This window comes from Neovison vison, chromosome 11 (assembly GCF_020171115.1).
Source record: "Neovison vison isolate M4711 chromosome 11, ASM_NN_V1, whole genome shotgun sequence".
Taxonomy (NCBI): Eukaryota; Metazoa; Chordata; class Mammalia; order Carnivora; family Mustelidae; genus Neogale; species Neogale vison.
In genome coordinates, this window is record NC_058101.1 from 177,181,735 (window position 1) to 177,202,093 (window position 20,359).

Here is a 20,359-nt window from a genome sequence, read left to right on the forward strand (position 1 = left end):
GGGCCAGAGACTGACCCCACTGACTATTTAATCCAGAGCGGTCAGTCCCCAGTAGGTGGTTAGTGCCAGACTATAGGATGGAATCAGATAACGCAGCTGGACCGCTGGAATGCCAGGCCGGCAACTAGCAAAGCTCACCGCAGTCCTATCATTAAGCTCACAATAATGCAATCCTGCCTTTTAGGAACCGAAAAATAGGGGCCCCAAATATTCCTTATGGAGGGGTTTACTGCAGTAATAATAAGCATAATTAGCACTCAATCCATACAAGATATTACTGGGCATGTCTCATATTCAGATTTAAGCTGTTGCGTTCCTATTCCGCAGTAGATCTACATCCACAAGATTTTTTTTTTTAAGATTTTATTTATTTATTTGAGAGAGTGAGTGAGAGCACGAGGAAGGGGATGGGAGAATGCTAGAGGGAGAGGGAGAAGCAGACTCCCCACTGAGCAGGGAGCAGATACGGGGCTCCATCCTGGGACTCCAGGATCACGACCTGAGCCAAAGGCAGACGCCTCACTGACTGAGCCACCCAGGTGCCCCATCCCCTAAGAGGGGACTCCACTTCTCTCCTAGGACAGGACCTTTGTGACTCTGGCATGGAGAACAGTAGAACGAAGCTCCAAGAAAGAACACAGTGGATAGTCGCTAGATTGGTTGAATAGAACATAGGTTGGCAATTTTTTTTTAATTTTATTTTTTTGGAAACGACCAGATGGTTAATACCATAGGCTTTGCAGGTCAAACAGTCTCTGTCACACCTACTCTGCCCTGCTGTTGCGGTGTGAAAGTGTCACAGATGTTACATAAGAAAATGTGTGTGGGGGCACCTGGGTGGCTCAGTTGGTTGGGCAACTGCCTTCACCTCAGGTCATGATCCTGGAGTCCCCCAGTCAAGTCCCACATCAGGCTCCCTGCTCGGTGGGGAGTCTGCTTCTCCTTCTGACCCCTCCCCTCTCATTCTCTCTCTCTCTCTCTCTCTCAAATAAATAAAATCTTTAAAAAAAGAAAGTGTTCAAAAAAAAAAGAAAGAAAGAAAGAAAAAGAAAATGTGTGTGGCCCCTGCTGCAATAAAACTTGATCAACAGACACTGGAATTTGAATTTAATTTTCACTTGACATGAAGTATTCTTCTTTTGATTTTTTCGAACACGTAAAAATACAAAAACCATTCTTAGCTTGGAGAGTCATATGAAAACAGATAGTAGACTCAATCTCAGGAAACAAACTGAGGGTTGCTGGAGGAGAGGGGGGATGGGAGGGTTGGGGCGACTGGGTGATGGACATTGGGGAGGGTATGGGCTATGGTGAGTGCTGTGAGTTGTGTAAGACTGATGAATCACAGACCTGTACCCCTGAAACAAATAATGCATTATATGTTAATAAAAAATAAAAAAGAAAGAAAACAGGAAGTAGGGCAGATTGGGCCCCGGCCATCATTTGCTGACTCCTGAATTAGATAACAGGTACATTAAAGGTCAGAATTATGCCTTCTTCATATGACCTTTAACCTAGTCCTTCTCATGCAGTAGATGTTTGAGGGATATTGAATGAAGCAGCAACCAGTGAAAGGCAAAAGGGAGGCATTTTAGAAGAGCAACTTGCTAAATCATTTCAGAAAGATTCAATCTGTGTGATGACAGGCTGATGGCTGGCATGGCCAAGCCTGTCATGTGGGTGGGGCGGCAGGGACTGGTCCCAACTGCACCAACCAAGTCCTTTATCATAATCAGTCTTAACTGAAATCCTCAGCGAAGCCAATGGTTTTACACCCTGCCTGCAAACTGCCTTAAATCCTTTTTTAGAACAAAATGGAAACATAAATAAGTCTAAATAATATCTACTGATCAAAAAAATGTGACCAGAATCACATTATAGGATGCCTTCTCCAAGAAGCCAGAAAAACGGTCAGGTCATCTTATATTGGCATTGGTCAAGGTCAGAGACCAGCATTAGGAATTTTCCAGAATTAGGAAAATGGCAGATCGGTGTCCAAAAGCACAGATAGACCCAGAATCTGAGCCACCTACGGAAATAAAGTGGACCCAGTTGGAATCTCCAGCTGCTGCCTGCTTTGCCTCCTGTTGCACACGCCTCCCTCCCCCTCACTAATCTTGTCTCCCAGACAGAACAAAAGCATTTGCCTCCAGCCGAGTGAACCCTGTCCTCCCTGAAGTTCAGGGATCCGTGGACACTGAGGTACTAAATTTGGATGCACACAGGTACAGCTGTGTTTTTGTTCGTGACTTGATTTCATCTAGGGATCTGGCAAGTGTTCATGTGGATGGGGGACTCTCAAGCAAGAATGCCATAAAAAGCATTTTCAGTGCAGAACTAAGACCAAAAGAATTAGAACAGCTGTCAGGAGAACATATCTGGAATATGAAGGAAACCTGAACAGAGATTGGAAAAGAGCTCAAGTTCGAATGACACATTGAAAATGTTCGTATACCTGCACACATTCGTAGTTTTAAAAAGAACATAGATAGAGTCACAGAGCAAGCTCCAAGTCCAGAAGGAGTTCTGCGGTATTACAGCGGCTGCCCGGGGTCCCAGTGTGGAGGCCAGGCCCGGCACCCAGCTCTCTTCTCAACCCAACACACATGCTTTGAATGATGATGCAGGGAGAAGGAAAGAGGCCTTCCTCTCATCTATGGTGAATTATCATACCCAACTTTAAAAAAATTTATCAGGGTGCCTGGGTGGCTCAGTCTGTTAAGCGTCAGCCTCTTGGTTTTGGCTCAGGTGATGATTTCAGGGTCCTGAGATGGAGCCCTGCATCGGGGCTCTGTGCTCAGCAGGGAGTCTGCCGGAGATTCTCTTCACTCCCCCCTGCTCTCTCTCTCTCTCAAATAAATGTCTTTAAAAATGTATTAAGGTAACATATCTTATTGGAAAAGAGATTGCCCAGGAAACCACCCTCAGCTATAACCACAGTAGCGCTTAATTCTAAGATGGGGGTGAGCCAACAGCTCACAGTCCTTTCTTGTCCCCTTGTGGCACATACCACAAAAGTTCAATAAGGCTTGAAAAAGGAGGGGAAAACACTGGGGAAGAAAAGGGACAAGGAAATAGATAAAGCTTTCGAAACCCCATCAGCACTTCCCCAGGACTTGGCACATAGTAAATGCTCAGTAAATACTCAAATCTTGGAACACTGTTCACAGTGAGATAAGAAACAGGGAAGGGCAGATGCACAGAGCTAACCACAAACGAAGGAAGCAAAGTCTAGAGAATCCTAGCAACTGGCCTGTAAATCTAAAATTATTCTAAAATGTGTTTAAAATATTTAGAGAAGCTGCTGGTTATTTCAACAGATACTCCAGTAGACCAATTATTTCACCAGACCCCTGGAGTTCTCTGATTTCCACCTGTGTAACATTGCGGTGAAACCTTTTTTGCCTTTAGGTTTACTTCATTGGCTCAAACTCTTGGATTCAGCTTCACATTTTATCACACTTCTAAAAATGCATGGTAACTACATGATTTCGTCACTTTCTTCATTTAACACAAGTATCCTAACTGCTCGAGGTTACCCACTTGACGAATGGCGTTCGTGGTAACAATCACCAGCATCTAGGGAAGATTTTGGTAATTTACTGCGTATATACACATTTATCATTTAGAACTGAACTGCGCAAAGGGAGTTTAGGAAAAGAATCTGTCATCAAGGAGTAGTCTTGCTTCTTATAGATGAGGTTTCGTTTTTTCTAATGGGAGTGAGGTTAGCTTTTAGCGGTGGCGGTGGCAGCAAAGCTGAAATGGGGCTTTGAACCTAAGTAGCCCGCCCTCTGCTGCCACCGGGAGGAGGGAGCTTTCAGTTCGGTGGGGACCCGAGAAGAAAAGAATTTTGCTTTTTCTCTTGTAAAACACAAGTTTATCTTTTAGAGCACTTTTGGGCTCACAGGCTCTTATTCTTCATATGCTCTCCCCTAACTTCCTCTTTTGTCTTTCCCTCTCAACTGACCATTAGGAAGGAATTTTTATTATGTCCTGTTTTCTGAATGCAGCTTCATGTTCCTGTTCTAAAGTGTTGATTTCTTCAAGTTACTGTGAACTGTGGCTGTTGGTTACTAAGTGTCCTAACTCCGCAGTTTAAGAGATGGACGTTGCAACCGAAAGTTCTTTTTCTTCCCTGTAAAACACTGTGACTGATTCCACAACCATAACCTGCAGTCAGTGGCTTTCAAGCTTTTTATTTTTTAAGATTTTATTTATATATTTGACACAGAGAAAGAGAGCGAGAAAGGGAATACAAGCAGGGGGAGTGGGAAAGGAAGAAGCTTCCCACAGAGCAGGGAAAGTGTCACTGGCCTCGATCCTGTGAGCCAAGGGCAGACGCTTAACCACTGAGCCATCCAGGAGCCCCGCAAACCTCAGCTTTTTTTTTTTTTTTAACTTTTTAAAAACTAAGACATTTAAAATTGTGACCCAGTGCACACATGTACATGTGAGATAACAGTACCACAACCTGGTGATTCCCTTGACGGGTCGTTCTGACCACCAGCCCGTCTGCTCTCTTCCGTACCAGAGACTTCCAGATGGGTGCTGACCTGGTTTGAGTGGCGCCCCCCAGTGACCACTCACACACATTTCACAGTGATAGTCATACATTTGCTGCAGGAAACACTCGAATTAGACCTCTCATTTCGGCCGAAAACGGATGATGTTACAAAGACCAACTGAAAGGGAGAAAGAAAAAAAAAATGCGTCTGGAAAAATAAGGACTTCATAAAAGGCGAATTACACTAAGTGCCACCCTTTCGGGGGAATCTGAGGTATGAGCTTTATTGCACAGCACCTCCGGGTCTGAACAGGTCTGGCCGGACTCTTCCAAGATTTTAATAAAATATGGTGCTTATGCCTGAACACACCAGGTTAGCTTACTGTTTTGTCATTTTTGATGTCTAGAACAAAAAAAGGCAGAAGTCTACAAATGTCTTATGGTTGAATATTTGTGATTATGTAAGTTTGCACATCTTAAGAACTCAACATGTTTTGTCAAAGTAATTTATTCTCAGAAAGGCAGACAAGACAGGCTGGCCATCTCCGCAGGGTGTGCAACCAAAGGCCTGAGTCTGTGAGCATAAGGCCTTGGGACTGTTGGGCACATGTCAGCTTGAGTCATGGGAGTGTTGGGGACAGTGGCTGTCATGACACAATCGAGAGAGGCTTAGAGGATAAAGCCTGACCTCGTCCTCCAGACAAAACTGAGGCCTAGACTGGAGCAGTGAAAATGAGCACAAACCTGGATGCTGGCTTGGGGCCGGGCCCAGGCCTTTTCCCTTCCTATGTGACAATGGGCCGCCATTTGCCTCTCTGAATGCTGCAGCCACAGTGGACGCTGCAAAAGGCCACGGACCCACCGTCTTTTGGCAAGTCCACTCCTGTCAAGACATCCCAAGATAGGCCTTTCCAGAATTATTTTGAAAGGGAAACCGGGGGACCTTTTGCCTTACAGTCAGCACTTTGGACAGACCTGTAAAATCACAAATCCAAGGAAGGGATCTGCTGGCATTCTCAGTCCAAATGAAGGGGTTGGAGCCTGACCAAATGGAGTTGACTAGAACCCATGGCTCAGCCTTCCATGCCAAGCTCTCTGCAAAGCGAGAATGCCCGAGAGGTAGAATGGAGTTTTATTTTCCCTTTACGGTGCCTTTCCAACACAGTCACCAATTATGTAGCTCTGAGGTTTCATGCTCTCACGCTCTGGAACTGTGGAGATATCACGCAATGGCCTCTCTGCTCTCCACTGAAATATTCCCATGTGAGGTAAGAAAAGAGAAAGACAATTCATTTATTGAATAAAAAGTTGTCCTCCACACGCTCGAAGGACATGTTCCAAAGTGCCCCAAGATGGAGTGGCCTTAAGGGGAAGGGGTTTGAGATCAGACACCTGGGTTCACACGCCAGCTCCACCCTCCAGGCAACCAATTCGCGTTCGGTGTTTTTTAACCTCATTTTCCTCCATCAGTTAAAAAAAAAAAATTCCACTCACATGGAATTGCTCACATGACCAAAGGCACCTGGCACAGAGAGGACTCAAATGTCATTTACCATTTCTTTTAAAAAAACTAATTTAGTTGGTTCTGTTAGTTCTGTTCTAGTTAGTTCTGTTAACTGAATTATATCTTGTCTGTTCCTGCACATATGTTCCCTTGGAGACCTATACATTTTGGCAAAGGAAAACTCGAAATCAAAGACACCAAGGATCTCATGGCTGGTACAGGTCTGGGGGTCTTGGAATGGTCTGTGGCACAGAAACAGGGACGTTCAACCCATTTAACTGCTCGATCACCCTAACTTTGAGATCTGTCTTCAGCTAATCTTCCACACTTCTACTTCCTATTGATCTCAAATAAAAGAACAAAGTTAGGTTCACTCTTAAGTTTCCAAAGCTTTGTAATTTTGAGATGTCTCATCTCAGAACTAACAGCAAAATCACTGGACTCTAAGAGGGAGTCTCCATTTGAAACTCTGATGAACTCCAAGTTTTAAGTGATGATAATCACTGTCCCATTAAGGAGCTAAGGGCCAGGCGCCCCACACGCATTTCCATGGAGCCCTCCCAACCCCCTCCTGAGGTGGGAACTATTATCCCTCGTTAGGAACACTGAAGCAGATGAAACAACAGAAAGGCTGGATCTGAAGCCAGTAGTGCTGGGCTACACGGCCTGGCGCTCGGCAGGCTTTGTGTGTCCTCCCTCATCGCACTGTCCCTCCTCCTGGACCCCACCAGCACTCACTGCTTGCTACAGCACTGACAGCTCGATGCTATCTTGTCCTGCATGGGGGTTCGATTTATCTCGTGTTGAAACTGTAAGCACCACTGGGTCCCCATCCTCAAGCACACAACTTAATAACCTGTAAGTCACAACTGAGCAAAGACTTATAGATTGGGAATGGCTTTTTACTGGGAAAGAACTTTAATTAGCATACCATTGATATTTCAGCAACGTTTCCATCAAAGTTGAAAACAATTTCTTTCACGAAGCCTCAGAAACTCTGCACGTCTCACTTTAGATTCTGCAGATGCAGAAATATTTGTTAAGTGAATAAATGCATGTGGGAGAAAGTTACTCAGTTTTGACTGGTCCTTAAATGCCTACAAACTTGGAAAATGCCTATGGTATTATCCAAAGTTGAGACAACCTGGATATAAAGAGCTTGAAAAGGAAGGAGGATAAAGTAACAATTTTGCTGCCCCTTTTTGAGGGAGGGCAACAATGTTCACTAATATGCAAGCTATGCCTGCCATCTTGGCCACACTTGTCTCCCCGCCTCACTTTCTATAGCTGGAAAAGGACTTAAACAGATAGACTGTTTTTTTTTTTCAGTAACTGGCCGTAGCGAGAAATTAATTTCTCGTCCTGGCCTAGTACATACACACTTCTATCTGCAACAGATTTCGTGAATCACTGCTCATCGTTAACTTGTGCAACACTTTACCCCGTCAAGGTTTTTCTTAGGAAAATACTGCCTGCCACTCACTAAAATTATCACATAGTCCCCTATTTGCTAAGGTGTGAAAATCACCTTTGGTCTCATACTAAGAATAATACTTTAAGAGTAGGAAGGTACTTTCCATCATCTTCTTCCCAATAGTGCTTAGAAAGTGATGCGATTTCTCCCACCATGTGTACATAGCAATGATCAGTGCCACCTCCTCTGTCGTTTTCCAGGACTCCTGCTGGTTCAGGAGCACACTAGTGAGAAACACTGTTTTTAGGAACTTTGCAGGCTGCAGCGTCTTACGATGCGGCCAACGGTGCTCTGACTCTCCTTAGTGGGTCTCCCACCAAGCTGTGAAGTGGAGCCATAGCTACTCTTTTAACTGATCTTTTCCTGCAATAAAACTCATGAAGTCTCCTGCCCAGGCCCCTCTCCCCTTAAGCACAGAGGTGGCCAGGCCAGTACTGAAAAAGTTTTTCCTGGTGTTAACCTAGAAGAAACACAAAACGTGAACTCTTTTCTGTGGGCTCTTCTGCAATGTTTGCACAGTCTGGGCTTATCCTGTGTCTGTCACCAAGTCCGAGAGCTTGAACGGACTTAGATTCCCAGGACTTGAAAAATGCCAGGGCAGACATGCAGTCTCTAAGCAAAACCAAGAAGTACGCAATTAAAAACTTTGTTTGCACAGATGCGAAGGCATGGAAATTTATACGGCAAGGTCTGAATTCCGAAGTTTGTTTGTTTTAATTACACACCCAACCAAATGCATAAAATTTCACAAAATGAGTGTCATGAAAATGTCATCTGTTCTATTTTTAGCCTGAAATATGGAGCTCTGAAAAGCAGGGCTGTCATAAATTTTCACACTTGGGGATAAGATGACTTCTAACCAGGGGGAAAAACACTCCCACACCCAGATCTAACAGTGGTAAACAGTTTTTATTCAGGCAATGAAACATGGAAAAAATATATTAGTAATCATTATAATAATTTCATTTGTGTGAGTATAACTTTTACAAATATTTACCTGACATATAAAAGGGAAAGTACTGTGCATATAAAATTTATGTAGATGATTATTCCACACAACACAATCCTGATAGCAGTAGTCGGTGCAGCGTTCGCTCCTTGGGACGACAGGCTCCTCGCACGCAGCTCGGCGCCTGCGGGGACACGGCAGAAGCACGTGTGCGGCTGACATGGACTTGTTGGCACGTGAGTACAAATGGGCATCTACTGGCAAACACGCTTGCTAACAGCAACACTGAAAGGTTTACTGCTGCCTCTGAGGTTTAAAGGAATGCCTGGATCCCGCCCCCTGGGTGACCAGGACAGCGTGGAAGCCGCGCGCGTGGCCGGTGACCCGCAGGTGGCCCTGCATCTGGACTGGGTGCGGTCCCGGAGTTCACATCCGTCCACGTCCATGTGGAAATTACTGACAGAGCATCTGCTAACAATGGGACCGGGACGCACTCTGTGTATGTTTCAGATACCACTGAAAGGCAGAGGGGGACAAAGTGACACCTTCACGGCCCTACAGAGAAGAGTGGATACAGGGGAAGTTCGAGCCACACCTCAGCTCTGTGCCTGGCCTCCTCCACACGAGTTGGAACCATTACTTGGACTGCCACAGGCCAGCGTCACACGCGACACCTCCACTTTAGAACTATAACCAGAATATATATATATACGTAATAGCTGTAACCATATTATAGTTAATAAAGTCATTCCTTAGGAATCTTGTTTGTCCAAATCTAACTGCATGCTAAGAGGCACAGAAATGGGATCGCATTTGGACGAAGAACTACGGAAAGTGCAATCTTTAGTCTCCGGAATGCCGGCTCGGCCCGAGGGCGTGGGTCTTCCCTGGAAATGCTGCCATTGACATCATCTTCCAGGGAGACCCTTAGAGAGAAGTGTGTAGTGTATCAGTTCCTCTACCTGTACTAGGCGGGAGACTCAAGGTTTGAGAGATACATTGCTCTTTCAAAGCCACTGGAATGTGGAGGCCAGTCAAACCTTTTTGGAAGAAGTCTCCTCAAAATGCTACTTCTTTAAAATCTTTGAAGAAGATGACTTCTTAGACCTTTGGCTTGGCATTCTGGGATTTCCAGACTATATTTTATTCTTTAATAAGCAAATAATAATCTGTTATCTTTTAAATTCTTTAGACTATATACATCTTTACTTTAAAATCCTTTGCCTAAATCATTTACTCTTTCAACACTTAAGTTTCTCTCTTCCCAACAAGAGGATAAAATAAGAAACCCACATCGTCCGAGAGCAAGCTCGCACAGTCACAGACTACAGAGGAACGACAGTCGTGTATGACTTGGGAAACAGCTACCAGTTGTAGTGGAGAACCAGAGGAAATAAACAGGGAGCATTAGAGCTTCTGCCCCAGCAAAAAAGGGCGTGCTGAATCATCTCCGTCCACAGCACACCAGACTTACCAGTGCCAGCTCTTTAAAACTCTATTCTGAGCTGCAAAGCCACCACTGGGTCCTCTGTTACCTGCCTTGACTGAAAATGTGCTTCAATCTGGCTGCTTAGTCAGCCCAGGAATGTTCTGGGCACTTGATGCTCCCTGTGTATAAACAGTGCTAATGCAGGACTGCCTAAAAAACGTCCAAGTATTTGTGTGAGCGTTGCACAAAGTGTGGGACAGGAAGGAAGGGTAACTGGCTGGAAAGAAAATTCAGCCTGAGCTAGCCTCCAAAATGAAACGTAAATCTCCCCTTAGATTCCATATCATTCTGGAAGGCTGCCAGAGCCTCAGAGTTTTTCACCATCATGTGTTTCTGTACTTCCTAATTTGGGCTGGGTCTGAAGAAGCTAGATACCACGTGAGAAAAATGGGCTTCTCAATATTTCCAGAACAGTTTTACAGAACAAAAGGTTTGGACAGGTCACTGGGTTCCAGGAGCTTCTCCAAATAAAGTAAATCTCAGGAGGGCTGACCAACCAAGTGACAAACTGCTCGGTCTGTCTTGTACTAAATCTTCCCATTAAAATACTTTTAGATAAAGACTATCTATCTACACTTTGGCGAAGTCAAAAACTTGAGAAATAGCTCTGGGTTCAGAGTCTCAACAAGACTGATCACCTAATACCCCCAGACCTATCTGGGACAGCAGCTTCCTTTCACCTTCCCTTCCCACTCTTGTTAATGGGGTTTATTACCGCCCACCTAACAACTCAAGAGCCCTCACATGCTTTGAAGCAAAATTCTAGGCTATGTTCTTACTCTTTAGAATTTTGTAAGTTTTTTTTTCTCTTGCTTATTTTTAAAGAAAAACAAACATACTTCTTTCTGTGCAGGATATTCTCTTGATGTACCAGTGAAACAAGCTATATTTTTCTTCTTGTTGGAGAATATCCACCTATTAAGTGAGAAGGAAGAACATTCCCTTGTAATGGCCATTGGCTGAGAAGCCAGTGGCAAACTTGGCTTAACCAGGGCCCTTTCGTGGTCCTTGGACAGCAACCTCACTTACAGGGGTCTTTTTAGGGGGCATCTTCCACCAGCGTGCTAGGGAAGGATTGTCGTCACCTTGGTTTTAACACACAGCTACTTTTTTTTATATATATAAGAAGCCTAAATGGAGGACGATGGATTTAGAATGGAGACCACTATAAAAGCCTTTCATGCTTAAAACAGATCAATATAAAACAAATAAACATGGATATCTCAGCAAAACACAGCAGCAAAAAGGTTTGGCAACACTTCTTTCTGCAAAATGCAAAGTGAATTTCCCTAGTAGTGGAGGACTGAGAGACATCAGTTCCACCAACTGGAGACACTCGTACATCGTGGATACTGTGACTACAGTATCACACTCACACTGAAGCACAGTGACTGCTTTCAACGCCCAAATGATTGTCAAGTCATTTCTCCAACCACAGATCATTTCAGTTGTTCTTTTTTTGTACAAAATATTAAGACACTAGGCTTTAAAATACAGCCTAAGCACCAATTACGATAAATGCATATTGGCAAGACGTGACTTCTAGCTTTAAAAGACATTATGGACCTCCCTGGGGCTAACGATTACACCCATGTGAATAGTACACTGCTAAAGAAAAATGCATTTTTCAAGATCTATAGAGGTTCTCCACTAGGCACAATTCATTGCTGAAGTTGGATCATGCAAGAGTTTTTACAAGAAAGGTACGAAAACTTACATGTACTCAATATAGTGCATATCACCATGAAGACTTTCAGGGTGTAAGATTAAGACAAAAGAGTGCTTTCAAACACTGCACGGATTTGGTTCTGCCTACCAAATGGAAGGGAGTTCACTGGTGTTACATGGAAAATGTCCGTCTTAGGGCTAATAGTCCCATCACCCTGACCCATGTCCAGGAAGAACTTGAGGAATTTGGTCTTGTGGGTATGGTTTTGCTCCCTGCGCTCCTCTCCTCCAGGATCCAAATGCTCTTTGTTTAACAATATTCAAAATGTGCTGATTTTTGGAGTGGCTCACAGGATTTTTACAGCCCATTTTATTAAACACTCTATTAAGTTTGAAAGGATTTTTTGCCTTAAAAAAAAAAAAACAACAAACTGAAGAACAATGCATCGCACTTATAAAAACTCAATTGTTTCCTCACCTAACAATCACTAGTAGGGTTACAATTACCTTCGAACTCAATGAGATCGCCTAAGCCTTTTACAAGTAGATTCTCTTTGCATATTTCAAACAGAAAGATGATGAAGAGTAGATGCTGATTTTGTAGCAACAAACAGAAGCAGAGGAGATGGAACGGCTCTGGGACAGACTTGCCAAACCTTGGCTTGGAGGGAGTCCCACCAGCGCTACCCTTTGTGCAGTCTGGGGACCGACCCCAAAGGGGCCACACATGTCAGGGCTGAGGACTGTCCAAATACCAGGGCAACGAAACACTGTGGCAAAAAGTCTTCCCCAAATGTAAAACCCGAGTCTGGGGTCTTCGCACCTTCAATTCCCCAAATTCTGAGGTTGGCATTCTGGGCCACGACTCTTTCAAAACAGGGTTTTACATCTATGGAAATATACTCTTGTGTGGAGAAGCTCTTATTTGACTCTGCTTCAGAGGAAAAAACAGCAGCATATATATAAGGATATATGTGTGTGTGTACGTGTGTGTAGAAACAGGTACTAGTCCCTTCTTGTTTATAAACTAGAAGTAACAATAGGCCAAATTATTTCCTCCCTCAAATAAAACTACCAATGGTGAATGCTAAATTTAAAAGATGAAATAAATAGGTCACAAAAAAATTCAGACAGCTGGTGGACAGAAGGTGATCCCAAACAGGAGCCACAAAATCCCAAATTTAACGTGCTTGGAAAAGAAAAGACGACTTTTAAAAATGGACTAAAGATGGAGAAATCACGACCCCAAACTTAGTAGCCTGACCAAACCTGTCAGCAGACAATGCTCAGAAGCTATTCCTCCCGGGACCGTGCGATGCTCTAGGGCTCCTTCCAGGGCTGTTGTGTTGGCAGCAAAGCGGGACAGGCAGCAGTAGGCATGTGCTTTTTAAAGTTTTTTTTTTTTTTTTTTTTTCTCTGCAAAGGGACAATTATTCCTGGATAAGGCAAGATAACTGTGGTTAATAGAAAAGCAGCCAAATGCAGATCTGCTGAGCTAACGGGGGAACTCAGTCTGTCTTCCCCAGCTTTGCAATCAGCTCATCGCAGATTTTCGTTAGTTCCTCGATTTCTTGGTTCTGAAAGACAAACGACATGGTTATGTGGGCCACTCCACATCCTGAGATCAAGGCAATGACAACTAGTCCCAAGACTGGCTACGTTCTGCCTAGACATCCTAGCTTGGTGGTTCGTAACTTTTCTACATCAGAGACCCTTTAAAGAAAGGGACCCTTCTCCCCTGAAAAATGTTCATGAGTTCACAACGTCATGCTTCAGTTGAGCAGGAGATGAGGGTAACCACTGGCCCTCTGCAGCTTGCCCGGGAACCTTTTAGTTCTCAAATTTTCTTGTTATCACAGGAATCATCTGTAATATTTGTTATAAACACAGGTACCTGGGACCTCACTCAGCCCATCAGTACCTCCAGGGACCTGGGATTCTGGAGTCTGACTATGCCAAGGAACAATGTCTAGGGGTTAGCAGACCCCATGATAGAAACCCTTGCTTTAGCTAAAGGGATGCCATAGGCATGAGCACATAATTGAAGACACAGTAAGAAAAACACCAGAGGCACACAAAAAAATGAAGTCTAAGAATCAATGAATAGTGAGAAATAGGGACCTGATTTTTATCTTCCTGCAGCAGAATTTCTCAACCACGGCACCGCTGACATTTTGGGTTGGGTCAGTGTTTGTAGTAGGGACTGTCCTGTGCATTGTTACATGTTGAGGGGCGCCTGCTCTGACAACTTAACATGCCTCCAGACACTACCCGTGTCCCCGGGAGGGTAAAACTGCAGTGAAGGGGCAAGATGCCTTCGTGTATTATGCAAAAAAAAAAAAAAAAAGAAAGAAAGAAAAGAAAAGATAGCCCCAGAGCCTAAGAAGTGTCTGGTCCCCTAAACTTTAGTTAATGCAATTTCCTCTCTGCATCCTGCCTGGGGATGTTTCCGACTCATATGCTTGGGAATTAACGGTCTCCTTGTTTGTGTCCACCTGAATCAGTTCCCAGGGGAGCTGGATCAAAGTGTCTGGGCAAAAAGACAAGGCTTCTCTTTCATCCAAATCCACTACAAGCTAGCCTCTGCCAAGGAGGAAAACCAAGTGTCTCTCTGGTTGTCAGACCACACCCCTCTGCGTACCTTCTGCTGAAGGGCTCTTTCCAGGGACTCCACCTTCATCTGCTCCTTCCGGAGTCCGGCATGGAGAGCTGCGCTCTCAGCCTTTGCTTTTGTTCGAACCTGAGCAATCTCTTCATTGGCTCTGTTTGTGGTGTTTTGTTTGCAGAATAAAGGGACAAGAAGCACCTGGTTAGTCATCGCCATAGCTAAGGAGTCAAGATGCTAACCGCTGACATTTGTGAGACACAGACTAAAAGAAATGACAACACAAGGGAAACATCGGTGACTTAAACCATTCAATTTAAATTTATAAATATTCAATTGACACACAACTGCTAAGGACATTTCCAAGGTGCAAACCAGTGGTGGAATTAATCTGATAGGCCATAGTGAGTTCAAAATTTATGTCATTAGAAAATGGAATCATGTGACAGTTTCTACAGCAATCTTAGATTTTTTTTTTAACTTAGGACAATAGCAGGCAGGGTCATCTGTGGGACTGTCACAGCTAAGAGAGTCAGGACACTAACCACTGACATCTATGACACTAGAACTTAAAGTGACTTCATTAATGAGATACAAAAGAAATTTAAAAAACTATATGTCAATTGATAAATAGCCAATTAATTGACGACAGGATGCTAAGAATGCATTCGTCAGAAGCATGAAAATTTAAATGATAAACTTTTAAATTTATCAGCTTGGCAAATATTAACCAGGATGATCTTATTCTGTGATGGCCAAGGTGCCAGAAAACAGACTCACCAGCTGCTGGGGGAAATGAAAGCTGGTGCTGTCTTTGTGGAGGGGGATATGGTTGCAACTATTATAATGTAAAATGCATACATCTTCTGACCTGGCAATTCCCTTGAAGTAACATATCCACAGCAATACTCCCACTTTGCACAATTGTGTACACAAGGATGTTCACATTCCATTGTTTGCAATGGAAAAAGGTGTGAAACTATCTAAACGCCCATCGGTAAAGGAATGGGATAATCCTACAACCTAATAAAAATAACTAGATGGAACTGCATGTTTTGAGATAGAAAATGGTCATGACATACTATTAAGTGAAAAAGGAAATTTGTATTTTATGACTCCGATATTATGAAAAAAAAGTCTAAAGCCATTTTGGGTAGTATTTGAAAAGGCACAAAGAAAAAACTGGAAGGATACATTATAAACCTTTGGTAGCAGCACCTCTGGGAGCAAGAAGGAAAGAAGGGAACTTGAAATGATTTACAAACATGAAGAGAGAGAGGAAAATGTACAAGTAGGTATTACTTTTTAGCTAAAAAATAAAGTTGGAAGCATTCTTGAGACTATTCCTCAGGACAAATTCCAAATGTGCTGGACTTAAGGGTTAAAAAAAAATAAATGAAGTCATAAAAGTGTTAGAAGGAAAACATGGGAGAATATTTCATATTCAGCCCAGAGAAGATCTTTGTTACCACAACAGAAAATCCTGAGTAGAAGAAATGACTGACAAATTTCACTACAGAAAAATAAATTCCTGCACATCAAAAAACACTAGAAGGCAAGAGACAAATTAGAAAAATCATTTACAACTCATATCACAAAGGGCTGGCCTCCTTAGTGCATAAATGTAAATATATATATATATATATATAGACTGACAATAGAAAACTGGGCAAAGAATAGAATCATTCACGGTAAGGCTAGTATAGGTATAGACAGTTGCTAAAATATGTTCAATTTTACTCATAAGATAAACACAATCAAAACTACATTGAATAAAATAAATGCTCTATTTGCTTATCAAAAAAAGAAACCCCCAACTAAACTGAAGTACCACCTTTATCAATTGGATTTGCAGAAAACAAAAAATCTGGTCTGCTGGCTAAGCCATAGGGGGAAGAGAAGCTTTCGTACTTCACATAGGGATAAACTGATAAATGTCGAATGAGGGCAATTTGACAACACTTATCATAATTACAAATTTGTATATTCTTTGGCCCAGTAATTCCTTTTCCAGCATACAGAAAGCTCACCAAATGCATGCCAAGTGATAATAATCCAAGGTTCCTTATAGCAGCCCTGTTTGTAGTGGATGGGAAATAACCTGAGTGTCCCATAGGAGAGGGGTTTGGTTAAATGACACATTTCAACACTGGCACACCATATGGCTGTTAAGAAAAATATGGAAGCTCTTCATGGATTGCTATGGAAGGATTTCCAAAATGTACTGTTAAATGAAAAAAGCAAAGTATGCTGTCATTTGTATAGCAAAGGGAGAGTCTTACCACAGTAAAAAAAAAAAAAAAAAAAAAAAAGGTGATCACATGGTGTGTTGGAGGTGTTAGTTAAGGCTACTGTTGTGCGATATATAGAGCAAATCAACAGGTTGTACACCTTAAACTTGCACAACCATTTATGTTCATTATACCTCCATAATAAAGCTGGAGGAGGGGGAGGCCAGAGGAAAAGGGATGGGGTGAGAGAGAGATAATGTGTACCTTTTTATTCTTTTTAATGTTTGAACCATGTGAAGATTCTACCTATTCAAAAAATTAAATAATAAAACGCATGCACACACACACACACACACACACACACACACACCAATGCAACCTGGAGTTGCCAAACAAGGTTGAGGGCTTTTTTGGCCTTTTTCAGTCTTCCCACCACACCATGAACTGTGAAACAGATTTACTGCAAGCTCTCACTTGTCTAGTTTTTCTTCTGCGTGGATCTTCAGAGCCTGGTATCGCTGTTCCTCTTGTTTAACTCTGGCTAAGTAATCCTGAGCACATTTTTTCAAGGCTTCTTCATTCTGTTCCAAAGTGACAATTTAAAATAAAAGGAAATGGTCATTTTATTTTTCTCCTACTAGTGACAAATCATGTACCAGAGTTTCTTTTAAAAACGGAAAAGCTAATTAATTCAGATGCCTTTAGGTTATATTCCATGATGATTCAAAACAGGCACAACTAATTCTTACTGAAGAAATTTTAGATAATTTCTTCATGTATAAATTTTCAAAACATAGTAAGTTTCAGTTATACCAATACACCCAGTTTAGGGAGGCTGTCATTCAAAAGTGAATGGCAGGGGTGTCTGGCTGGCTTAGTCAGTAGACCACGTGACTCTTGACCTTGGGGTTGTGAATTCACAGCCCCATGTTAGCTATAGAGATTACTTAAAAAATAAATCTTATAAAAAGAAAGAGCTCAAAAGTGAATGTCAATCTCAGTCCCCTTTTAGGTAAGTTGGCCATTTTCATTTTTATTTTACTATGAAGAAAAAAAAGAATGTCACTGCTATAAATGTGTCTTATTGATGGCATGCAAGTAAGGTGAATCAATATGCCCACTTACATGTAAATTTAAAACATTACACTTATTTTCCTCTAGAATATGTAGCCTGAATTTCTCAGTGCAAATATTCCCTTTTCTTATTTAAATTATATTGGTAAATTATCAAAACAATTTCTAGAATTCTCCTAAGGTCTGAGGGTTCCACTTCTACTACACTCCATGCCACACTCTGGCTGTGGCCTGACCCAGGAGGGGAATGACCAAGACAGGCCACTTGGTGGGCCAGATGCCTGAACCACCACAGAAAGAGAAAAGGGGACAGAAAAACCAGCCTTCCCTGGAACAGAAGATACAAGGCCAATGAAATACAGACCCCAATCACCTATAGGCTAGCCACACGTTTGGCATATATGTTTAAAGTTCCATTACTGAGAAAATACACTACTAAGGAGGCAAGAGGAAAAGGACATGCTACCTTCTTGAACCCTTCCAGAACACCTTTCAGGTTCTCGTATCTCCTGAAGAGATCAGAAAGGGACCTTTCCACAGAGTTAAGGTCAGCCAGGGCCTGCTCCTTCTCCATGGTCAGTTGCTGGAAGCTTTTCTGAGAGGTCATAGTTGTCCTCTGCTCATCTTCTGTGAACCACAATCAAAGGTAAAGGCAGATTCACACAACAGATGGTTATCAGCTGCTCTCTGTGAGCTAAGCCATATTCTTGGTGGGGGGACTCAGCAGTGGACATAACAAAGTTCCTCTCAAGGACTTACGTTAGTGGCAGATTCAGATCGTGACAAGTGATGGGGGAAAACCAAAGCAGAAAAAGAGAGGTGGGATTTCTTTTTTCAAATAGAGTGGCTCTCTCAGAGGAAGGATTTGAACAGGGACGCAAAGAAGCTGAGGGTGGGAGCCATGCAGCTACCCAGGAGGAGAATATCCCAGCAGGGGAACAGGGGTGGCAAAGGCCATATGCTGGGGAGGCAGGACGTGATATGGACTGTAGAAAGTATGATTTCAGTGCTTAAGTAGAGAAAGATTCAGGTAGTCAGTCAGTCCTGACAATACTGGCTGCAGAGTTATCTCTAAATTCAATGCAGGAGCACCGACCATCATCATTTTGTAAAAGGTATCAGTGCGTTAGATACAGGGAAAAAGTACAACTTGCAGCAGAGTAAGGACTGCACCCAAAAGAAGACCCTATCCAGGAGTACTGTGATCTGGGTTGGCCACCAACCTTCTTGGGGCCAGGTCGGGGGGTTTTCACAAAATTCAGGCATTCGCTAGTCTCTACAATGAACCTAACCACGGCTGACGCTCATTACTTGTGGACTGTGTTTTTGTGAATTCATCTACTTGCTATAATTTATATGTAAACCCAAAACCAGTCCTTCTGCTACATTTCTGGTCATGGGCAAAGGGGCAGAAAATGTCAAGTCACTCGACGTGCACATTCTCGTCTAAGGCTAAACCAGCTGACATGCTGCCTCCTTGTTTCATACTGTAACAAGTGTCCTTTTCAGGCTATTTAGTATCATGATTTTGTATTTTTGTGCTTCCTGTGGGTGATTTTGTTGCCTAAAATGGTCCCTGAGTCTCCATGGTGCTGAGGTGCTGTCAAGGGCTTTGAAGAGCTAGAAGGCTGTGATGGAGAAAATACCTTCATGGGATCATCTTCATTCAGGCATGATCTATAGCACTGCGGGCCATGAGTTCAATGTTAATAAATCAGCATTAAATCAAATGTCTTTAAACAGAAATACACATGAGACAAAATTATGTACTGACAACGATGTTGTGACCTGAGGCCCACAGGAACCTCACCTGTACTTCCCCTAAAGCAACAGCTCAGTATTTGCTAATTCAGTGTTTGTGGCAACTTTGTATGACAGAACCACTGCAAACAGTGAGAATCAACTGAATCTAAAGGACAGACAAGTGGAAGCTTGTGTTCTGATTTGAAGATCATCTATGCAGGGACGCCTGGGTGGCTCAGTTGGTTAAGCCACCACCTTTGGCTCAGGTCATGATCCCAGCATCCTGAGATGGGGTCCCCTATTGGGCTTCTCCTGCTCTGCAGGGAGCCTGCTTCTCCCTCTCCCTCAGCCTCTCCCCCTGCTTGTGCTCTCCCTCTCTCTCTCTCTCTCGGTCAAAGAAATAAAGAAAATCTTAAAAAAAAAAAAAAAAAAGAAAAGAAAAAGAAAAAAGAAAGAAAAAAAATCATCTACAGAACCTATGGCTCACACCACAAAAAAAAAATGTCTGGGGTGCCTGGGTGGCTCAGTCAGCTAAGTGTCCGCCTCCTGGCTTTGGCTTAGGTCATGATCTCAGGGTCATGAGATTGAGCCCCAAGTCTGGCTTCCCAATCAGTGGGAGTCTGCTTGAAATTCTCTCTCTCCCTCTCCCTCTGTTCCCCCCCATCACGCGTATGCACATACTCGCTCTCAAATAATTAAATAAAATCTTTAAATAAAAAAAATGTTCTTACCAATCATTTGAGCAATGGTCTTTTCATATTCAGCCACAATTTTCCTTAAAAAAAAATTATCAGAAGAGAATTTGCAATGGAAATTTGAGAAATGCTGCTCTAAACAATTAAACACATTAACAAACACGTGAACATCATATAGGATGTTCAATGAATATCTGAGTGATGTTCAAATGAACAAATTTTATATAACCCAGTTATCTGCTTTGGGGCTTTTAATGTTAATGTAAGATTTGCTCATTATTGTTCAAAAAAAATCTTTCTGAAGATTTTATGTTAACAAGCCTTTCATTCTATTTATTTTATTCTATCTATAGAAAATGCCCTCAATTTCTTTTTGCACCTCATGTAAATGATCTCAAGGCAATACATTAATTCTGCCTA

The 20,359-nt window shown here is 42.6% G+C and overlaps 1 protein-coding gene across 10 annotated transcripts in view; it reads right to left on the bottom strand.

Annotated features, from left to right (window-relative positions):
* Positions 1–8,375: 8,375 nt before the first annotated feature.
* TACC1 (transforming acidic coiled-coil containing protein 1) overlaps positions 8,376–20,359 on the bottom strand; it is a 115,507-nt gene continuing 103,523 nt past the window's right edge. For all 10 annotated transcript variants that reach the window (XM_044225346.1, XM_044225342.1, XM_044225351.1 and 7 more), the window contains 5 exons: positions 19,976–20,019; positions 17,968–18,128; positions 16,902–17,008; positions 14,233–14,353; positions 8,376–13,168 (listed from right to left, as the gene is read on the bottom strand). In XM_044225346.1, coding sequence (XP_044081281.1) covers positions 13,100–13,168; positions 14,233–14,353; positions 16,902–17,008; positions 17,968–18,128; positions 19,976–20,019 — 502 coding nt within the window. In that variant the 3' untranslated portion in view covers positions 8,376–13,099. The remainder of the gene's footprint in view (positions 13,169–14,232; positions 14,354–16,901; positions 17,009–17,967; positions 18,129–19,975; positions 20,020–20,359) is intronic.